This window comes from Pantherophis guttatus, chromosome 2 (assembly GCF_059756535.1).
Source record: "Pantherophis guttatus breed Tessera chromosome 2, ASM5975653v1, whole genome shotgun sequence".
In the NCBI taxonomy this organism is placed as follows: Eukaryota; Metazoa; Chordata; class Lepidosauria; order Squamata; family Colubridae; genus Pantherophis; species Pantherophis guttatus.
In genome coordinates this window covers 198,875,185-198,899,459 of record NC_142064.1, presented here as the reverse complement: position 1 = coordinate 198,899,459, position 24,275 = coordinate 198,875,185, and the positions used below count along the sequence as shown (strand labels likewise).

The window sequence follows — 24,275 nt, the reverse complement described above, 5'->3', positions numbered from 1 at the left end:
ATCAGTAACACCTCCATCATTTAAAAAAAATTTTTAAAAAATCATTCAATTTCTTTCCTTGAACTACATATGGAAAATATGGCTTCCAAATACATTATTTCTAAAAATGAAAAGAACTGATAGGTGTTTTGCATATTCTAAGAACAAGATTGCCAATTACTGCTGAATGGTGAAAATTTGACTCTAGAAATAACAATGGACCTTCTGTTATCTATCAGCAGAGCTATGAGAGGTGACTTTTAAACAAAAGTGACATAAGACTGGATTTTCCGAGAACTGGACTTTTATTTCAGCTAGAGCAAGAAAAGAGAGGGTAACTGGAGTGTCGGGTTCATTTACCTGACAGACTGTTCATAGTAAGCTGCTGAATCATCAGCAACTGCCTCTGGAGTCTGTTGCCTTTCCTCAGGCTCTTCTGCCTCTTCCTCAGATTCTGGTGAGGGAAGAAAAAAAACCTTTGTATCCTACTTTGTACAAATTAAAAGGACAGCTCATAATGTTCATTCTATCTTTCATTACTTACTAAATATATGTACATTTTAGATACATATACATTTTTGTATATGTGCATTTTTAATTGATAATAACATGGCCAGATGCACACATGGGAAAGAGGTTCAGGTTTTTGAGTTGCTCTGGTTTCCATCCATAGCAAAATCTATTGCAAAATCCTGATACAGATTTTCAGGGTTCTAGTTTTAGATCTCACAAATTCTGGGTAACAATTATCCTTTTTCTGGCTCTTATCTTTTCAATGATTTTCACTGTTATTGTAAATTTAGTTCTGCTTCCTCTTCGGAAATATCAATAGGTGCTGCACTTGGGCTTTATATCTAAGCAGAGTCACACATGGTTAATCCTTTTATAGAGACATCAAGGGATTCCCAGGGCTGTAAACTAGATTAAAAAGTAAAATCACCAGAAGGTTAACAGTGACCACTTGTATAATGCTACCATGTAAACAGCATGGGCAAGTTCACCAAATCATTAGGACTTGAAAGAGATCATACCTTTTTATTATTCAAAGGCATCTTTAAATTATGCAAGCAAGTCATGATTTGGCCATTTCACTATTTAGAGGAGTTATTAACAAAAAAAAAAACCACTGTCATAAACACAAAATTAAGATTATGGAGTTTACCCTCTGGAGGTTCAGCATTCAAGTCACCAAAAACTTCATCCTGGTAGCGAAATATGTCATTATGGACATAAAACTTGTTTGCAACCGATCCCTGTAGACAACACAATATGAAAAATAAAATTCAGCAGTTTGCTCGCCATATATATTTAATTTCATTCTGTCATCTCAAAATCATTTGCAGGTAATCCTCGATTTAGAATAGTTTGTAGAGTGACCGTTCAAAGTTACAACAGCACTGAAAAATGTGACCTATGACCATTTTTCACAGTTACGAACCTTTGCAGTATCCCCCAGATCATATGATCAGAATTCAGATGCTTGGCAACTGGTTCATTCTTATGACCACTGCTGTGTCCCAAGGTCATGTGATCACTTTTTGTAGTCTTCTAACAAGCAAATTCAATGGGGAAGCCAGATTCACTCAACCAACTGATTACTAATTTAACTGCAGTGATTCATTTAACAACTGTAGCAAGCAAGGTTGTAAAATGGGGCAAAGTCCACTTAACAAATATCTCACTTAACAACAGAAATGTTGGGCTCAATTGTTGTTTTAAGTCAAGGACTACCTGTATTGGAATGTCAGTTCAAAACAGTTTTAGTTATACGTGCTATTCAGAAAATACAAGACAAGACTTGCACTGCTAACTTAATCATTAATTCCTGAACTCTCTGAATCACTTTAAATACAATATTTAAAATACAACAATAGATCTCAATGATTAAAAGAAAAGAGTGAATTTTCTTAATTTTAGTGACAGACACTCTACTATTTAGTATGATAGTTCAATAGCATTAAGCTAAATAAAACAATGAACTTGGTCCATGAGGAATCCTCTTTTAAAGATCAGATATTCCTAATCTACTTGTCATAGAGATAAGAAACCCGTTTCCTTACAATTTAATTCCTATAAAACCTGATATTCTTTCAATTCAATATTATGATATATTAGCTGGTATTTTATATATGTTTCTATTAGACAGCATTTCTGCAAGAAAAGCCGTGAGCATATCTTTTGCACACCCCCGCTTTCCTGGACATCCTTGATATAACTGATACAAGAGAAGTTACTGTTTTCTTTTACATTATTTCAACTATTCATCATGGTATTACAAATAGTAAACATCTAAAAACTAAAATTTCAAACTCCATCAGAAAGTGGAGTAATCGTCCTGCTTAGCAAAATCATAAATAAGGGATCCAAAAGAGAACTAGATTGGCAGTTGTTCTCTTGCTTTTACTACAAGGGGCTGATGCCTATTTTCTACTCACATATCCTTTTTTAAAGTCATTTAGAGACTTCATTCATGGTGGTGGGGGGGGGGGGCGAATCATGCTAATAATGAACACTGGACAAAATACTTTTTCCAAGAATTGTTATGACAACAAAGTAAAGCTCAAAATCATTATCAATTTGAAATATATTGCTGCAATATATACATTAAACTGGGAAAAGAAAATGTTGAAACATATAACATTTTATGTATTATAAATACATAGTCTAAAACTTCATTGTTGGAATGTCTAAGCATTAGCGATTGGTGATTTTGATTATACATTTCATAAATTCTTAAGCTGATTGGTGTTCTGTTGGTGTTTTGAGATTCTCTTCGAAAGGTAAGTTGCACATATACTGTATGTATCTATCCAGGTTGTTTGCCTGGGATATCATGGCTTGTTTTCACTTTACCTGTTGTAAGGACTAAGCAACAAAGACTTATTTACATGGCTGTTATCACCTTGTAAAGCCCAGAAGGGTGGAGTTAACCCAGGGCAACAGCCTATTGTTGGAGAAAGTGTGTACTATAATAAAGCATTATGTAGTTATCTATGCTGTGGTATGTCCAGTCCTTGGAAAAGAAAGAACCCTCCCAGAGACCTTAGGCTTTTGGAGAAAAACCAGGATATAAATGCGATTAAATACTAATCTAACACAGAAATCTGGACAAGCATCACAGGGGAAAAAATTACAAGCCAGAAAAAAATTACAAACTAAAATCTTATCTTTATTATGGTGAACATGTTTTCTTGTGAGAATAGTGATATGCTTGCCTTGCTAGATAGGAAGACTGACTTTAGCTACATATACCAGTAGTCAGCCAAAATGTTCCTCACATATCAGTTAGATAGTACATTTTTTGTGTACTAACGACTAAAGTCTGGAGCTGAAAAGGAAAGGTAAATTGGTTTGACTTACAGAAGCAGATTACACATGATAAGAAATTAAGGATAAGATCTCAAAAACAAAATGCTGAGTATTACCTTCAGGATTTATAGGACAGCACTAAGAGGAAAACATCTTGAGTGGGTCAGGACATACTTGGTTGATGAATATGAGCAACTGTATGTTAGGTTCCAATTCAGTCCCTGTTATCTAGAATGGTGTGAAACTTTTTTTTGCTGACATATGGACAATATGTGCCCAAAATAACTGGTAGCATGGAAAGCTATATGTGGCATAGATACAATTAAGATTAGTAACCTAATCTATTCTCTCCTTCTCTTCCTAAAGTGTTGGGAAAGGTTCCTAATGAGAATGGGAATTAACATTTGTGGGTCATCTGTCAACAATATTGGGAAATTGGACCCGGACTTTTCAGGGCCCGGACTTTTCGTCAGGCCCTGAAAACACATCTATTTCATCTAGCCAGGCTGGCTTGATCCCATCCTTGCGGTTTTAATTTGAAATTGGTTTTAACTGGGTTGTTTTAAATTGATGGCCAAAATTATTTCATGTCTTTTAAACTGCTTTTAAATTTTATATGTTGTGTTTTACCGTGGCTGTTCACTGCTCTGAGTCCTGTTGGAGAAGGGCGGTATACAAATAAAATAAAATAAAATAATAAAATAAAATAAAATAAAATAAAATAAAATAAAATAAAATAAAATAAAATAAAATAAAATAAAATAAAATAAAATAAAATAAAATAAAATAAAATAAAAAAAATAAAAAAAAATAAAATAAAATAGAAACATAAAATAAAAACATAAAAAAATAAATAATTCTGATCTAAAATATGGCAAAAGGAACTGGCTGGAGTATTTCTTTCTCACTTTGTCTCCAGCTGCAAATTGTTTTTTACTGTGGCTGCGCACCGCCCTTAGTCCCTTGGGAGAAGGGCGGTATAAAAATTTAAATAAATAAATAAATAATAAATAAATAAACAAACAAACAAACAAACAAAACAACCCCCAATGGCAAGATTGGAATAAGGGTGTGTGATATTCCTTTGTTTCATGTGTTTCTGAATAAAAAGGTACATAATAAGTTATACATACATATTAAAAGTAAAAACAGACAAATTTAGCTGAAATGGATATCAAGTGCAAAACACATCTATAAAGAATATCTAAATAAAAAGGGAAGATTGAGATTAAGAACGTTAGAATTCAATGAATTGATAAAATACTCAGAAAGAGGTATTAGAAATATAAAGAACAATAGGCAATATATGGATTGATATACAGATGAAAAAATGCAAGTAAGATTTTTCAAGGATTTTTCAAGTATGAATTCATACAGTGAACAGTGGCATAAATTAGATTTAATTAATTTCCTTCCCTTTTTTTATAATTCATGCCTTCAGTTTCTTTCATTCCCTACTTCTCTCTTCCTTTTCACTTTGCAAACTATATCCTGGCAACAATGTAGTTTTTTGATTTAGTCAATCAGTAAAAGCCAGATAGTGAGATTTCTTATCTACAACTTGTTAGAGAGAGATTTTTAGGGCAAAAAAAGTCTTACAAACAACCCAGCAATATCAAAAATACAAAAATATAGACAAGTATTTATTTACATACCTCAGGGGCAAGGACAAAAGTTTGCATGAATCTCCGCATTGGCTGAGTGTTATTAGACAGCTCACCCATGACCTGCACAACAACACCATCGTTAATAGTGGCATGAGCATCCACGTGGCGGATCTTTGTGCGGCAATCCTTAAAATTCAGTGACAACACCTTCTTGTGGATATCCTAAAGAATAAAATGGAGAGAAGGAAAAATATATTAGAATAATAATAAAAAGATTCTCAGAAATGACAGTAGGGATGTGTACATAACAGTAGGGATGTGTACATAACAGGATCCAAATCCAAAATAAATCATTGAGTTCTGGAAGTTCTGATGATCCATTTAGATTGGCAGAAGCCCAGTAGAAAAAAATGCAGTACATTTTGACTATTCCAGGTTTCACATGAAATAAAATGAACAGAAATCTCAGAGAGCACTAGAGAAAAACTAAAAAACTAGATCACCCCCACTATCTTCTTATCCTACACATTTTCCCAGCATCTTCTGCTGTCTCCCCCACTTCAGGCATCATTACTTGTGCCTGTCCTGGGTGCCTATTCTTTAATGTAATGATCTCTGCACTAAGAAATAAGCTTCCAGCATCTTCACTGCTTCTCTCTCCTTCTTTCAACCACTAGCAAGAATTACATACTTTTCAAGGAAGACTCTAAGCCTTTTTCCTGCTCTTATCCCCTTCCCAACTACTTCTGCCCTATTGTGTTCCATATATGGACTAAACAAAACTGAACAGAAATGTTTATCCATTTTAGGTTCAAGTATGAGCATAGAATTTTTTTTAAAAAGGAAGATATCAAATTTATTCCTTTGTTAACCAAATCCTCTTTTTAAAAATATATACTTCGATTAAGCTTTCATATTTAAATTAGACATTTGCGCCACTTTATCCAAAATTCATTCTCTACAGCAGGGTAAAATATAATCAAGTCCCTGAAAAGTATACAGTATCTAATTAAAGTAACATAGCAAAAACCAAGAGACACTCAGGGATTATACTGATGCTTAAAGCCTAAGAATGTAGAATAATATAATCTTGTTATTGGCTGGCACAGTCAAATAGGAAGTCCTGATTACCACATCCCAGTCTAAAAATCAATTTCCAACTTTAAACTGCTATTATTTTCTAGACATCTTACATAATGACTTTACAAATGCTTACAGATTGTCCGTGAACGGCATCCGCTGGTTTTCCATTGGAATCCAAGCCACCATGAACATATGAAGAATTCTTTCCATAAAATCTGTGAGACAACAATTTATAAACACTGTATTTACATACAATTTCAATCTACCAGGTGCATTTTCTCAACATTTTATCTATTGGCATTAAGCAAGTGATATAGGCTCTTGTTTAATTTGGATCTATGGATAAACAACAATTTATCAAACCGATTTCTGCAATAGATATTGGTAAGGCTCAATCTTTCACCTCCTATGTGCAAGAAAGCAGAAGGAATTTTGATATTATATAGGGTTGTCACAATAAAATAAATAAATAAAAAATTTAGAGACTAAAAATTGGGGGAAATCAGATTTTATTTAAGTCATTAACCTCACATATTTATTCTAAGTATATTCAGTTAATTGCTCTCATTTAAGTTGTTTAGTATCTAAAGCTTCCAGCTCTTTTGCAGAAAATTTGTCTGGATCCTATTTATACAATTTAAAATATAGTAACTTACAAATTCCATCAACTCTAGCAAAGCTACTAGAAAGTACCAGTAGTTTGTGGGGATTGTAGTTGGAAATAATGCAATTGATTAGTTTGGGTTTGTTTCCTGTTTTTAGTTATGTATTATTTGCAAGCTCTTTTATCTTACTGCTATATGTGATAATGAATTCATGTAATTAAGAGGCACTAGAACCCACCATTCTTTTTTTAAATACAACAGCTACTTGCAGTCTGAACAATAGCATCAGCACAGAACAACCTTGTTTATTTTCCCTTGGCTTGTGCCAAGGCGATAAAGTAGAATTCTGAGCCAAAATCTGTAATTTAATCTTTCTGAAATCAGTGGGGGGATAGTGCCCATAAGATGATGAACTTAAAATAAATAAATTCATGCGTACATATTTCACAGGAAGGGAAATCTTCAGCCTGAGAAAGTCCCTAATTGAAATAAATGTTATATTGGGGTTTGCTTTGTTTGTCCTGTTAATACGTTGGCTGTGTGCCTCAACATTTATTTAAAGTGGGGAGAAAAAAACCAGGGGCTCTGGTAACAGATTCCAATTTTAATTAATTGATTTTCCCTCATCAAGTGAGAACAGTATTACCGTACATTTCTCTCATTTTTAAAAAATAGGGAATTATTCTAATATTTTCAAAAATTATCTTTAAATATATAATTAGGTCAATTGAGTAGCATGGTCTGCCATTTCACCTATTTTGTGACTGAAATAAAAAATGAAGAAAAGGACTTCTTCAAATTCCCATTGTTTCATACTGTCTGAATACTTACATCACTTTTGAGTTTTGTTCCACTAGACTAGAACACCTATTTAAACTTTTGCTCTGTCAAAACATGGCCAAACTTAAAATATGAAGCTGCATGTTTACTTCATCCAGATACCTGATAACTTGAATTCTAAATAAACTACTGAAAATGCCCCCCAAAATTGTTGTTTTTATCAAAACATGAAGAAATGTACACGAATTACATGACTACATATGTATTTCCTAACATATACAATTATTATTTAAGACATACAATCAAGCAGTAAACAACAGCCTACTCAAAAAGCTACCAAGGAGAAAGTAGCATCCCACCAACACTGAAAGAGCAACCTACAGAGAGCAAATCCCTCTCCTTTCTACCAGTGGAGTAACTAGCCTGGTAGCAAAAAGCTTGCAAGCGAACAGCCAAACTCCACAATTCAACCCTGAGCTACATATATTCTCTTCTACTGGCATTATTTAGGAATTTCTCCTAATGTATTTTTCATCCAGTGTTATCAAAAAGATAGAGATAAAAAAATCCGAACAATAGTTTCTTTCTGATCTACATATTAGTTACAAAAATGCAAATTAGGCTGGTTAGTAAAAACAATTTCTCCCCATTTTTACCTTGGTATGAAGCTGAGGGGAATTCTAGAGTATGGAGTTTTTTAAAAAGGAATCTTACTTCCCAGAACAGTACCTCTAAAATACAATGTAGTATCTTTCCTAATAGAAGTGATACAGATCATCCTCTATTTATGACCATTCAGAATCACAATACAGGATTTATGACCCATGCATAAAGTTACAATTGTTGCAGTGATCCTCTGGTCTGGTCATGTGATCAAAATTTGTATAGGCAACTTACCCTGCCTACACTTACGAATGTAGGGGAGACTGCAACTTTCCCCCACTCACCTGACTTTCTCCCATCTATGTTCTTTTGCCCCTGCTACCCTTGCAGGGCAGCAAGCTAATCCAAAACTGTGTGGCTCACCTAGCTATCTTCTGTCCTAGTTCTTCACCAAACTTTTGTAGCCAGCCGCAGTGACCAAAGCAGAAGTGCCTCATTCCCTTTGCTATCTTCTTTTCATACCCTTTTCATTGCTCATTTGCCTCCTTTTTGGACCCAGCTTCTCCTGCAGCCATTTGCTACACATGGCTAAAGCCAGGAATAGTTCAAGAAACCTTTTTGTTGCTTGTCTGCCTCCCTTAAGAATCCAGCTGAATGCCAAGCCTCCTAAGGCTTTCCCCATCCCTCTGAAACACCCCCACATTCCTTATCTGGGTCTCATCTGCTTAAAACCCATGATACGCTTTTAATCATAACAACCAGTGATTCTCTCTCAATGATCACAATCAGAAGTTTACCAGGACTGTGGACTTTGAGCAAAGCAGCCACATGGCATCTCGCTTAATGACTGCCTTACTCAACAACTGCCATTTTGGCCACAATTGTGGCTATAAGACTAGGATTAACTGTAGTAGAAAGGAGTGGGGCAATTCATGTTCCTTGCATCTGCATCAAAGAATTACTGAGTTTGTTATTTGAAAATGGCACAGAAAAAGTATGTAGATAAGGTATCTTATTACTAATACCAAATTTTAAGGGGTAGTTATTGTTCTTTAATGTAGCAAGCAAATTGCTAAAAGCGTAAAAGTAAGGGTAAGAAGCTGGTGTAATAAAAAGGAATGAAGCACAAGGTTTATGACATATGCAAATATCAAACAGAAAAACAGGTTAATTTATGGTTAGAAAAGCTCTCAAAGGTAAGTTGAAAACCGTACCTGTGCAGATAGTCTGGTGCTTGATTCAGCAGAGTATAATACTGTCGCACAAACTCCCGCCCAACCAGCAGGGGACTTGGCTTCTCCATCACCATTTCTTTGGTCAACTGAAAACTGAAAGCCAAAATCTTCATAAAAATTTGAACACATCTAAAGTCTTGCAAGTTAAATTTGGCTAAGTTAATGTATTATTTATTTCAATTTTATTAAATTATCCTAGAACTCAAGCACTATTCAGGGATATAAAAGAATTCAATTTTCTTCTTCCCAGGCACTCCTTAGGGTCCTTAAACACATGAGAACGCTCAGTCTATATACTGGCTTTGCATATTCAGCCTGAAATATAGGAGTTATGTCTAGCTTCCAGAAAGATCTTATATGAAAGGAAAAGGTTATCACACATTCAGGTTCTTCCAATACACTCAAGAGAATATGCATGAAAGTGACAAAACGGTCTCATTTTACCTCATCTACACTGAGACAAGAAATAACAGATCAATTCTTAACCAATTTCTTTTCTTCTGGAAAAGTTGAGCAAAATACTTTCCTCTCCCTTTTTTGGATCACACAAAATAGGACCCTATGAAAAGGACCCACCTGAATAGATGTTTCTTTTTTATCAATATTTTTATCAAAGTTATCTTGCCTAGGTAGTGAAACAGTGACATCTATCAGAGATCTGACCATTTTGCTGGCCTTTACAATTTTTTTTTTTTTTTTGATTTATATGCCGCCCTTCTCCGGAGACTCAGGGCGGCTTACAGTGCGTTAAGCAATAGCCTTCATACTTTTGTATATTTATACAAAGTCAGCTTATTGCCCCCACAAACTGGGTCCTCATTTAACCTACCTTTAGAAAGGATGGAAGGCTGAGTCAACCTACAGCTATATGTGTAGGACTATTTTACCAACAAAATGCTTTTAGTTGTTTTCATGATTCTAGAGGAAGGGACTGTACGTCGCCCAAAGTCCATTAGAATTGGGTTGCTATTATTTAAATAATAGGTTTTTTTAAAGTACATTTCCAGCAAAATTCTGTCTGGATTTTATATTGTCGCCAATTTTCCAGAACTTGTAAAATACTCATTGTTAATGCCTACTGATTAAATCAAAAACTAAGTAATCAGACTTACTTTTTGAAATATAGTTTAGATAAACTGGTATCTGATACAAGTCAAACACCTATCTACTTCAAACATTAATACTGTCAGACCTGAAAGCCTAACATATCAGATATCAGATGTAAAATTGTTCATGAGTTTAAAAATATTTACTACTACCATAATAGGTTAGCCAATCTCAAAATCACTTGGAAATGGTTATCATTAAAACAAAAGTATTCTTTGTAAAATATAATTTGCTCACATGGGAAAAATTAAACTTTTACACATTAATTAATCTGGATAAAATCTTAGAGGGCTAACTATGTGAAATAACTGTATGAGAAACAATAAAAACTCTCATGGCAACTCAAATACCAATGTTTCTTGTTGTGAACCACAATACTTCATCAGACCAGGGTGGATAAAAATCGATTTTTAAAAAAAAAAATCGATTTTTTTTATTTAAATCAGATTTTTTTTTTATTGAATTTATTTTAATAAAATGCTTTTGGAGTAAATCTATCTAAAGGTAGTTTTCTATTTAAGATACATTAACAATTTAGTTTATTTAGCATGAAATGGAGCTTAGTTATGTAGCATGAGGCTGTATATTCTGGAATATTGGGACTGTCAATGAGTCAACAGCGGGTCAGAGGAGAAGCTGCTGCAGGACAGAGATGACAGTTGCTCTTTAAAAATTATGATTTAAATTGAGTTGATTTAAATCAAGTCTTTTCACAAATGATTTAAATCATTATTTAAATCAAATCCACCCTGCATCAGACGCAGGAAAGATCATCTTATTTTCCTATAAAACACACACATATACAGGACTAGCAAACATCAAGAGGTAATGAAATACTAGCAGTGAACATAAATTAATAAATGTAAGAAAACTGTCTATTATACAATTGAACAGCTATAGGTATTCATCCACGGATAAGCTGATTAGGGTAAGCAGTATATGAAACATACTGTGTTTCCCCGAAAATAAGACCCTGTTTTATATTTTTCTGAGCCCTGAAATAAGCACTTGGCCTTATTGCCATGCACTCAAAAGCCTGTTTGGGCTTATTATCAGGGGATGTCTTATTTTGGGGGAAACAGAGTAGTATTCTCACTAACCAGTTATTTGTATTCTTACTAACTGGCAGTATTCCAGGAAGCCGATCCAACCGCCAATCAGCTGCTTGAGCTAAATCAGGCTGTGCTGAAGCTGACCAGGCTGTTTGCTGCAAGGACGTAAATTGCTGGGAAGCAGAGGCAGATTTTTCCCCCTTGTTTTCCTCCCCAAAAGCTACGTGCAGTCTTATACTTCAAAGCGTCTTATAGTCCGAAAAATACGGTAAATGATAGATGAAAAATATTAATATTCTGAATGAATTCTAGATTAATTGCTTGGAGGCATCAATCCTAAAGTCAATGACAGCACCTAAAGGGCTGAAATAATATTTGTTTGTTTTTGGATAGTGCATTTCAAACTGTTACCCATTTACTCTTTTGCTCAGTAACCAATGTAAAATAATATACAATATAAAATACAGTTTAATGTAAATACTTCTTGAAACCTGGTTGAACTACATATCCATATGTTTTTCTGCAGCAATACAAAAATATTATTATAGAAAAAGAAAATATGTCAATCTATGTTGATACTAGGTTACTAGGTTCTGTAACAATATTATATTTTTGTATTATTTGTATTATTATTATATTATATACATACAATAATAAATATTACAGATTTGGCTAGGACAAGTTGAAATCTGGATCTGTGCTTGATCTGGCTTCTGTATCTGAATTGTCCTATTGTAGTCTGTTATTGTGCGTAAGCAAAGAAATCCAGATCTATTATCAAAGACCCATACAAGGCAACACTGACCAGAATAAATACTAAATGATTCGTGAATTCTTTTAGTTATGAATTATAGTTAATATATACAAGTCTACCTTTGTTACACTAATATTTAAAGAAGCTAAACAGCTTAACAAATGCTTACTAAAAGTCACTTGAATGCATGACAGTTGAGTTTGAACAGATACCATAATATTGTAGGGATCAGATATAAACAATGTTATATGATATGATATTGTAAACTGAAATTGGAAACCTGCTTAGCTATTGGTTTCTGATATAAAAAAGATAAAAAACCCATCTTGTAATTTTACAATAATATCAAGAATGAATTATTGTGAAGTCTAGCATTAAGTCTAGGTTAATATGAGAAGAACGTTCATGAAATCTTGAGAGAATGATGGTATTCTCGAGCTCCGTAAAAGGAAACTCCCTAAAAAGAAACTCTTAGCAAACAATAATTTGGACCAGAATTTCCATCACTAAGTAATGTAGTCATAAAGTGCAACATGATATGACCATAGATTAGCAACATAAATTCTAGTATTCATGGCTGCTGTTAAGCAAATCACTGTGTACCATTAAGTGAGGGTGTCACCATTGGTAGCCTCCTGCTGGATTCCCCATTAACTTTGTTTGTAGGAAGCCAGCAAAGGTTGCAAATGGTAATCTGGACATTCAGATATTGTAACTAGAAGCTGGGCACTAAGGGCCCAGATCCCAATTATGCAATTATAAGTATGCTGCAATCAACAGGAGTATAAGGATGGGTGATAACTGCCACTTGTTCAGGGCCATTTAAGTTTGAGTGGTCACTAAGTGAGGGCCACATCTACTGTAATTCAAACTGGTGGCAGAACTTCAAAACTTAATAAGTGATGACCCCATCAGTAATGCTTCTTTTCTTTACGTAAATCACAGTAGCATTTAGGCTTATATACTGCTCTGTAGTGTTTTACAACATTCTCTGAACAGTTTACAAATGTCAGCATATTGTCCCCACAATCTGGGTCCTCATTTTACCAACCTCGGAAGGATGGAAGACTGAATCAACCTTGAGCTAGTAGGATCAAACTCCTGACTGTAGGAAGAGTTAGCCTGTAATACAGCATTCTAACCAATGAGCCACCATGGCTCATAAAAATCTATTTGGGGGATTTAAACCTGTGCAGGAAGGAAATCCATGATATTTATTTATTTTATTTTTATTTTATGTGATTTGTATGCCGCCCTATTTCCGTAGACTCAGGGCGGCTCACAACAATAAAAATAAACCCAACAAAACATAAAATGCATACAAAATACATAAATGTATAAATATAAATTTAAAACATGTATTAAAACCCATTAAAATAATCAAACCCCCTCAGTCCAGGTTGGGCGATGTAAACAACCATGTTTTTAATTCGCGGCGGAAAGTGCGAAGGTCAGGAGCCAACCGAAGCCCCAGGGAGAGTTGATTCCAAAGAGTGGGTGCACCCACAGAGAAAGCTCTGCCCCTGGGGGTCGCCAGCCGGCATTGTCTAGCCGACGGCACCCGGAAAAGGCCCTCCCTGTGAGAACGTACTGGGCGATGGGAAGCTGTTGCTGGCTGCAGATGGTCCGACAAATATCCTGGGCAACCGGTAACCAATGCAAGTCGCGCAGGAGGGGTGTAACATGGGAGTATCGGGACCCTCCCATCACATCCTGCGCGGCCGCATTCCACACCAGCTGAAGCCTCCGAGTGGTCCTCAAGGGCAGCCCCAGGTAGAGAGCATTACAATAGTCAAGACAGGAGTGACTAGCGCATGAGTAACTGTGCGTAGAGCATCTCGGTCCAAATAGGGACGCAACTGACGCACCAGATGAATCTGGGCATACGCCCCCCTGGTCATGGCTATTATGTGATCATCTAAACTCAACCGTGAATCCAGGAGGACATTCAGGTTGCGTGCTCTGTCTACGGGGGGTAAAACTTCATCCCCTATAGCCAGCGATGGAACCTCTCCATCGGTACCTACAGCCACTCAGTCTTGGCAGGGTTGAGCCGAAGCCTGTTCCTCCCCATCCAGACCCGTACCGCTTCCAGGCACCGGGACATCACGTCGAGGGCATTACTGGGCTGGTTCGGGGTGGATATAAAAAGCTGGGTATCATCAGCCATGGATGATCTCCCCCAGCAGTTTCATATAAATGTTGAACAGAAGGGGCGAGAGAACCGACCCCGGCGGCACCCCACAAGTGAGGGGCCTCATGGTCGATCTCTGCCCTCCTGCCAACACCGCTTGCATCTGACCCAAGAGGTAAGAGGAGAACCACCGTAAAACGGTGCCTCCCACTCCCAACCCCTCGAGGCACTGCAGCAAGATACCATGGTCGATGGTATCAAAAGCCCCCGAAAGATCTAATAGGACCAGAACAGAGGAATAACCTCTGTCCCGAGCCCTCCAGAGATCATCCACCAGCGCGACCAATGCCGTCTCCGTGCTGTATCCGGGCCTGAAACCCGATTGGTACGGATCAAGGTTTATCCAGTATACAAACTAGCACACTGATAGCATGTGCTCTCTGAATAGAACCCATATACAGGAAGTTCCCAGGTTAAGAATAAATTCCATTCCTAACTGTCTTTAACTCAAATTCCAGAAGTTGGAATTTGTACTTAGAAACCGACTATGTATTACTAAAAATGGCAGACAGTATTGTCCTTTCTTGAGGCGACAAAACATTGAAGCTATGCAATGCTTTCACAAACAGATGAAAACAGACAGTATATTAAAAACACATGGCTTCAGTGGTTCCTAAAAGCATTGGGCAACTTCAGCACAGTATTGGCTTGAGAAAACACCATGCCATCTGCCATTTTCAGTAACAGGCAGTCTATTTGTATTTAGGGCTTGTCCTTAAGTTGGATGTTCTTAACTGAGGGACTGCCTGTAATTGAAAGGCTTACAAACCAAATTAAATTCTATTACCATCTTAACCATTTCTATAACATAATGCTATATTCAATTAAATAAGATTCTAACCTATTTCATTAAATTTATAAGATAGACTTAAGTTAGGCCACAGAATTCCATCATCTTTGGGGTCTTGGGGATCCCTCAGATGGCCCCATACTATGTCTCTGCTCCATGAATTTCACCGGCTACCAGTCTGCTTCTGAATGCAATTCAAGATGTTATAACCTTTAAAGCCCTTGATAGCATAGCTCCAGGCTACCTGATGAATCATCTTGTCCCAATCAAGCCTGTCCTACACATGTCGGCAGAGAGAACCTACTGCGGATCCCATTAATCAAAGAATTCTGACTTTCAGGATCCAGAAGATCTGCCACAACGCCTTCTCTGCCACAACGCCTGCCCTTTGGAACATCTTACTCTCTAAGGTCTGCCCACCCACCTCCTACCCTTCCACAGGAACCTGAAGACCTGGCTCTGCCAGTTTGCCTGGGGACCCAATGGGGGTTTTCCACAGTAGAGGTGGCTGCTGGATTGATGTAACTCCACTTCTCCCTTACACTCTGCTCTCAACCCATCCATCTTTTTGCTATCATAGTGATATATTCTCAAGTTCTTTTTCATTGTTTACTTTATTGTTCTACTATCTTATTTCTGTTTTGTTTACACCCCTTTCCTTTCTTTTTTATTGTTGTAAGCCACCTAGAGTAGCACCACGGTGAGATAAGTGGCAAATAAATTTAATAAATAGATATCACCCTTAAAATGTTTAAATTGATTTATAAACAATTTAGAAACAAGGGCACTATAATGCCATTCTGATCTGGATATTGGTTCTGTACCACAGAAGATGATTTGCATCATACATTACCCCAGCTTTATCAATTTCAATTTATCAACTATAACTCAACAGACCTGGACACTACTAGGTTGCCAAGCTCCCAAAGAAATGATTTTCATGGCAATTATTAATGCTGATTTGAGGAGGGGGAGGGCAAAGGAGTGTCCCTGGAAAGTGAAGAGCATATTGGGAGCACTCTCACAAAATGACCGACAATATGGAACATGTTGGGAAACCAGGAGCTCCATATCTTTGATATAGTGCAGCAAACAATATTACTGAGAATTCATCCACTTACTTCCCACATGGTCAAATTAGAATTATAGAACGCCTCTTAATAGAAATGTTGAAAAGCCACTGTAATATATATTTAATTTTGGTAACTGGAGCTATTTTGGGGGAAAGTGCTTTTCTTTATGCTGGGTTCATATATTTGAAGTGATAAATTTCATCTCACTTTCCAAACCAATTAGGATACATAATTAATCAGGTCATAACCAAACTATTGTTTCTATTTGTGGAAGGGACGGGGTAGATGAAATTGTCCAATTTCCATTATGTGAAAACTACCTTATCCCATTCTCCCCCTCAATAATCAAGAACATTACTGAGAGGGAAAATAGGACCTGGTAGCTTTCGCAAAGACAAATATCAACAACCTCAGATATGCAGATGATACCACTCTAATAGCAGAAAGTGAAGAAGAACTAAAGAGCATCTTGATGTGGGTGAAGGAGGAGAGTGCAAAAGTTGATTTGGAACTCAACATTAAGAAAACTAAGATCATGGCATCCGGCCCTCTCAATTCCTGGCAAATAGATGGGGAAGAAATGGAGGTAGTGACAGATTTTATTTTCCTGGGCTCCAAGATCACCGCACATGAGGACTGCAGCCAAGAAATTAAAAGACACTTGCTCCTGGGGAGGAAAGCTATGGCAAATCTAGACAGCATACTAAAAAGCAGAGACATCACCCTGCCAATAAAAGTGTGTATAGTCAAGGCTATGGTTTTCCCAGTTGCAATGTATGGCTGTGAAAGTTGGACCATAAGGAAGGCTGAGTGCCAAAGAATTGAGGTCTTTGAACTATGGTGCTGGAGAAGACTCCTGCAAGTCCCTTGGACTGCAAGGCTATCAAACCGGTCAGTCCTAGAGAGCAACCCTGACTGCTCTTTAGAAGGCCAGATCCTGAAAATGAAGCTCAAATACTTTGGCCGCCTAATGAGAAGGAAGGACTCACTGGAGAAGAGCCTAATGCTGGGAATGATTGAGGGCAAAAGAAGAAAGGGACAATAGAGAATGAGGTGGCTGGATGGAGTCACTGAAGCAGTCGGTGTGAGCTTAAATGGACTCCAGGGGATGGTAGAGGACAGGAAGGCCTGGAGGAATGCTGTCCATGGGGTCACGATAGGTCAGACACGACTTCGTGACTAACAACAACAAGCTTTCACAAATCTTGTCTTCAGATTTCAGCATTATGTCCTTACCCCTTAATAACTCTATAAGGCTTTTCAATAATGTATGGGCATAGCAACAAAATCTGATTCTGTATTTCCCTTCAGCAAAAAAATCCTATATAGACCGACCTTGCTTAGTGACTGCCTGAAATTACAATGGACCACCAAAAAGGTGGAGTTCCAACAGCCACACATGTTCCCCCCCACCCCCAAGTCTTGTGGTCTCATTTTGGACACTTGGCAATTGCTCACATTCATAGCTGTTTACAGCATCCTTCAGCATTTGTTTCCAGGGTTTACTTTTGATTTCCAATGAAAAACACTCACAGATATAATAAATTTGTTTTAATGACTGCTGCTCATAGTAACGACCAGCACAAAAAAATCATAAAATTAGGCAGTCACATGGTGACCCAATTAAGGGCCACTATGATTTACAATCATAATTCTGGGCTCAATTATGGTTGTAAATCGAGGACTACTATAGTCAGAAATTCCAATATATGTAACCGTAAAGTTATAAAAGTAAAAACATACTTAGGCACCAACTATCTAGGAACTGGAATAGATCTGCCTTTACATCTAGAGTAGGGGTGTCAAACTCAAGGCCCGGGGGCCAGATCTGGCCCATGGGATGCTTAGATCTGGCCCGCAGGGGTGTCCTGGAAATAGTGAAGGACCTACCCCTGGTGCCTCTGCCAGCAAAAATCGAGCTTGCAAGGGCCGCATGCGGCCCTTTTGAGCTCTGTTTTCACTGGCAGAGTTGCAGGAGGCAGTCACAGCCAAAAACAGAGCTTACAAGGCTGCACATGCCCCCCCGAGCTCCGTTTTCACTGGCAGTCTCAGCCAAAAATGAAGCTCAGAAGCCCGTTTTCGCTGGCAGAGCGTCGGGCCACCACAGGTTTCCCCCCCCCCCGACACAAGTGACATCATGCTGGCCACACCCATCCCGGTTCCCCGAGGTAAAACACCACCCTGATGTGGCCCTCAATGAAATCGAATTTGACAAACCTGATCTAGAGTGAAATGTTCCAGAAGACTCCAGGGAATTCACCTTCATACACATAATCTGCAGGTACTTCTATCACCAAATGCATGGGAATAATTTACAGTAATAATTTACAAGTAAAAGAATTATACACAACAGAAGTTTATTTGAAATATTATTATTCTTCAAGCCAGGGGATTAATAGAACTTTTTTCAATCTGGCATGCAATTTTTTTTTCCTGTTGTCACATTTTTAAAACTGTGAAATAGTTATTCGTAAACTGCTTAAAGTTTTTGACCATCCAGCAAGGAGGAATGTGATGGATACTATATAGTACATTTGCCAGCAGCAGAAGAGAAAAATATAGAAGACTCAGTAAAACTGACCATGCATTTTCTTCAGTTACTTTCAACTACATCATCTATCCATCTGTACAAGATCACATTTGGGAGCAACTGGTGTCACTCTTTAAGGCACCCCATTTTAATCATGGTGACCAAAAATGCTGAAACTTGGATTCAGATAGTAAGACAATATAAACTGATAGAAATGGATTAAGTCCTTTTTAGCATAAGAATTTTCAATTGCATGTATGGAGGAGGAGTGCAGGATGTAGAAAAACTAAAATTTGCATAACTATAATAACCTCATTTATTGCATCTTATTTACAGAGCTGCCAATATCACAAACTGTTACTATGAGCAGCATATAATAAAAATAAGACACTATATTTTTTTAAAAAAATATAGTTAAATACATTGATTACAAACTAGTAGAGGATTTGATGTTATAGACAATGCAACCATTTCCTGGAGACCCTGTAGCCTACTGATCCAATCATGTTTTGAGGGACTTCTGATGGGGCCAGTCTCACCTTGAGGAGAATTAGGTTCCACAAGGCATAAAAGGCCCACCTCCTGGGTCTTATCACGTGTAACATTTTTTGTAGACTCACAACATACCTTTTCTGCTAGACTTGATCAGATGGCCAGAGATAATCAGGGAGTAGTAGTCCTTCAAATAGTGTGGCCCATGTCATAAAGGGCTTTAAAAGCCAAACCAACACCTTGGTTTTGCCAAGGGAACATATAATTGCCTACATCATCATATTTTGCACCAGATTGATACTTTGAGATACTCTTCATTTGGAGTGCATTGCAGTACAAGAGTTGATCAGAACATGAGTGATCATAAGCAGAGCCTCCCAATCCAGGAATGGGAGCAACCAGTACACAACATGAAGCTGTGCAAAGGCCCTTCTAGCCATGACTATCACCTGCTGTTTGAATAAGAATTGAAAGTCTAGGAAGATCCCAAGACTGCATAAAGTCTGTTTGGGGCAGTGCAAATCTGTCCTATGGCAAAGTTCCTGAATCGGAGGGCCCCGAAATCTTGGAGCCATTCAGTCTTTCCAGGGTTCAGCTGAAGCATGTTGTTCCACATCCAGCTCCCTATAACCACCAGGTACTGGGACACATCACTTGATTTCCCAGAAGGAGAAAGATATAATTGGGTATCATCAGCATACCTCATCTAATGGCGGAGAATTTCACCCAGCAGCTTCATGTAGTTTTTGAATAGGAGAGAACACCAAACCCTATGGCAGACTAGATAGAATGCATACTGATTTCTATGAGTTAGACAGCAACATTGGTGAGCTAATTCAAGGTGGTCTAGCAACAACTATTACTAGCATTTTCAAAAAACAATGTGTTCATTATTATGATTTTTTTAATATTTATCATTAAAAGTAGTTCTTTATATTCAACTAATGTTAACATCTGATACCAAGGTTAATCTTTTTTCATTTTAGCTAATACCATTTAATTTTCGCCTTTTCAAATAATAAGAACAGTACCCATACATGGATGGCGATCCATTTATTTTCTCTAGTACTTTCTGGATTTTATTCAACCATTACATATTGTGTACTGAGCCTCCTATGTCACTACTTAATATTCAGCCTATATTTAACTATGGATTGGGGAACTTTGGCCTTCAAATACCAAATATCTAGTAGTCTTTCCCACTGAGCACTAGGTGCTATGAGTTATCATATATTCCCCATCATTTTTGCAGATGGGGATATTCTTAAAATGCATTATTAAGCTAATTTTTACTCTGACATCTTAAGAGTTAACAACAGCTATAGGATTAAACCACCAGTGAGGCCAATCTGCTATGGAAGTCCTTAGGTTAGCAGGAGCAGAAATTTCCAAGTCTGCAGCCACTTGTTTCAATAGTAAAATTGCAAATAGTAAAATGTGCAAATCTTATCCCAGAGTAGGAGGAACTATCCTAATACTTCAGCTGCTCCTTTTACTTTGCTATCAAAGAAACAGACATGTCAGAAAAGGAAAAACTTTCCTTTTCATCCTCACTAGAATAAACTCAACATGGTAAATAAAATAGTTCCTGCACTATGAACGCTTCTCCCACTATACACTATGGTCTCCATAGAAATGTCCAGCCCATGGCTTTTCTTTGGTTATATATACAATACTAACACAAATAAAAGAATGTGATTTAGCAACACACTCCCAACATTTAGAAATTCACAATAAACTCTTTGCCAGTAAGAAGAGGGATATAAATTGCGTTATCATTTGGTCAGCTTTCTCCGTTCATAAAGAAGCTGTCACATATGGCCCAATCTTTAAAAAATCAAGGAAAAAATGTGTTAATTTACAGCAATTCCTCAACCAGTTGGAAATGAAAGTTTTTAACATTTTTTGTGGCAAGTTAGTAAAAGAGTAATTTTAGTAAGAGCACCATTTTCAAACTTGTTCTCAATGGAAAGTTAGATGAGGTACTTACAAAATAATTACACCACAAGCAGATGCATGAAAACTTTTCTTCTGTTCTCTTCATACAAATTATTCCTTTATTTTAAGTTAGAAAGGGAAAATGATTTTTTTGCTGCAGAATGTGTTACCAAGCCTAACCCTAAAAATATTTTGCCAAACCCAGCAAAAGGAAGTCAAGCTAGATTTTTTTCCTGTTTGCTCCCTATGTCATATAAAATTTAACCTTCTCATAGTAAAAGGTCTTTTTAAGCTTCATAAGAAAACTTTTTTCTGTGAAAAAAGTTCTGACACAAATCAACGGCATTCCTTGTAAAAGAAATATTAAAAAGCATGAAAGGGGGAAAAATCTATTTTTCATATGCACTCAAAATAAAACTCTATTTAGATAAAATTGTTTGGAATAAAATGTATGCAAATACTGCCATGTCAGGCTCCAAGAATCACTTGTGACACTAGTATGTAACACCAGCACAAAGATCAAAATACTCATTAGGATATTTCATTGTGGCCTTTAACTTAAGGGAAGATAAGTGGCATGTCCAAAAGAAACTGTGCATTGAGTTTAATAGAAGTACATTCAGCGTACTACTACATTCAAACCACAACTTTCTTGGCTTCCAAATAAAAAGATATAAAGGAGTCATATGCATAAAATTTAGATCCAGCCACATTTCCTAAAGGTAATGCTGCAGATAGGACAAAAATAGCACTGACTGGAAACATGGCTACACCCTGCACTACTCAGCATTAGATTATAAAGCTCCCGCTTGACACAGTTTACACATTAGTTACAATGTTCACCCCAGATTTCTATTGCCAAGAGAACATAGATATGAACGATTTCTGTAAAGACTCCTGGGTTTAAGAGTACAACTTCATGACAGGTGAATCGTTGAAGGGCTCAAAAGTCTTGGCAAAATCCACGCCTATGATTTTAAACGCAGAGATTTTGTGCATTCTTGCGCATACCTTTCTGCACACAAACAGGCCTGAGGAAGGAAGGAAGGAAGGAAGGACTCGGTTCTTTTAGCCCTTCCAACAAAATTGCGTGGTTCTTTTATATATATATATATATGTATAATATATATATTCCATCTTAAATCTGCTGCTGGTGGTGCTGGAATGAAATTGTCAATTCGGTGAGGCGACAGACAAAGCTCGGAGCTGGACGCCAGAGTCGCACAATAAAGCCGCCGCCACCTTGGTTCACTTTGTAGCGCTGCCCCCTTTTTACCCAATGCCTGCTTCTTCTTCTTCTTTTTTTTCTCCCCTTCGCAATTGAAGGACACCATTGTCCTCTACATGCAGCTATTACGGCTAAAAAAAAAAGGGGGGGGGGACCGGCCTCTCTCACGCCTCTTTCGTTTTACCCTTCTCCCGCCTCTACACCCGCCGAAGACGCGGATTTTCGTCCTTTTTTTTTAATCGGGAAGAGAAGAGCCTCAAGCGTCCCGTTTCCTCCCCTTGGCAGGCCCGCGGCGTTTTACAGACCCGCTCAGGTACCACCTCCTTCGCTGAGCTATTCAGGGCGCGGGGCCACCTTTCCTTCCCCCCTCCCCTTTTCAGGGCACAAGGAGCGGAGGGGGGGCCAGAGAAGATTTGGCACCGGTAACTACCGTCTCCGGGGCGGGCTTAAGAGTCGTCGTCGCCCCCCCCCTCCTCCCCCCGGTCAAGTCTAAAAGCACGATCCACCCGGCCACGCGCGTGCGTTAGGCCGACCCTCCCGTCCTTCACATCCCTTGGCCGGCCGGGCCTGCCAACGCCGCCGATTCGCTCCCGCAGGCACGTATTCCCGCATTACAAAGGAGCAGAAAGAGAGAGAGAGAAGAGGCGAAGCTCGCTCACTCGCTCTCTCGTTGCCGGCCCTCCCAGCCCACCACGTCCTCCTCATTCCGCCACTCGCTTAAGTCCAACGCCGACGGGCAGACTTCGAAACCCTTTGGCCGTAAGCCGCCTGCAGGGCCGTTGAACAGGATCGATGCCCCCCCCCACCCCACCCATCCTCCCCACCAGAAGCAGCCTGCGGCATCTCCCTCCTCCGCCCAGCTCTGGAACCGAAAAAAGGCCGTACAGTCCGAGAGAGCCCGAACCCAGAGTGAGGAACTGGAGGGAGGAGGACCGCAGCCGCCGCTGCTGTCGCCGCCGCTCGGGCCCTGCGCATCTATGGTGATGGTGACGACGGAGCCGTTTGCACCCCCATGAAGGACGTGACCCGGCCTACCCTGCCAAACCAACCTGAGGGCGAGGCGGAGCTGGACGAGAGGAGGTTTTACTCCGAACGAGGCAGACACGCACGACGAGAGACGGGAAGCACCTCACGCAACAGCGTGCTCAGCCGCCGGGTAAATATACCCGTCGCGCAGCCTAACCCTATTGCATGCCCACATCCAATCAGCGGTCGGCCAAGTTCCCGTCTCGGAGATCGATAGGTCGCAAGAGAAAAGGGGTAAGGACAGCTTTCAGAATGGCAAGGAAATAATCCAACAGCGTTAAGGGGAGGAGGAGAACGAGGAGCGGGATTGATGCCTGCCATAACCAATACGTGCTGACAAAAGGCCTATTAAGGCAGGAATAGAAGGAATAGATTCAGGCGAAGACCAACGAGACGACGCTACCTTCATTATTAGGAGAAAGATGCCGCGGAGGCGTGGCTAGATAGCCCGCCAAGGATAGGTGCGCCGCACGGTTGAAACTCTAGATAATCAGACTCGGAAACCCCGTGTAAAAAAGGGCGTTGCTACGGATCAGTACCGGGCGCAGAGTCCAATTACAGTACGACGAACGGTAATGGATGATTGACAGAATTGTGATGCGGACCTCTTTAGGCAGGAAAGCACCTCACCCGTAAAACGAGTCCCGTTCTGAGTGAATAAACGGGAGGGGGGGAAGTGGGCCCCTTGCATCACGCCCCTCCCAACAAGCCAGTCTTGCGCTGCCCCCTTGTTCCTGAAAGCTCAAGTCCGTATTGCTCGCTCTGATCCGCCTTGACCGACTGAACTCTCGGGGGTCGCAAGATGTGAACCTAATAATATCTGTTCTCGACCTTCGTTAACTCCGCGGGCGGGCGGGCGAAGTAATTACCCGAGTGACCGAGTCCTGTAG

At 38.7% G+C, this 24,275-nt stretch overlaps 1 protein-coding gene across 4 annotated transcripts in view; it reads right to left on the bottom strand.

The window, feature by feature from the left end:
- G3BP1 (G3BP stress granule assembly factor 1) overlaps window positions 1-23,616 on the bottom strand; it is a 29,041-nt gene extending 5,425 nt beyond the window's left edge. The window contains exons 1-6 of one of the 4 annotated variants that reach the window (XM_034402040.3): window positions 23,409-23,616; window positions 9,181-9,294; window positions 6,112-6,193; window positions 4,944-5,117; window positions 1,142-1,232; window positions 340-433 (exon numbers count right to left, since the gene is read on the bottom strand). In XM_034402040.3, the coding sequence (XP_034257931.1) occupies window positions 340-433; window positions 1,142-1,232; window positions 4,944-5,117; window positions 6,112-6,193; window positions 9,181-9,275 (536 nt within the window). In that variant the 5' untranslated portion in view covers window positions 9,276-9,294; window positions 23,409-23,616. The remainder of the gene's footprint in view (window positions 1-339; window positions 434-1,141; window positions 1,233-4,943; window positions 5,118-6,111; window positions 6,194-9,180; window positions 9,295-23,408) is intronic. The other 3 variants (XM_034402029.3, XM_034402036.3, XM_034402020.3) reach the window with 3 other exon arrangements.
- Window positions 23,617-24,275: the final 659 nt, after the last annotated feature.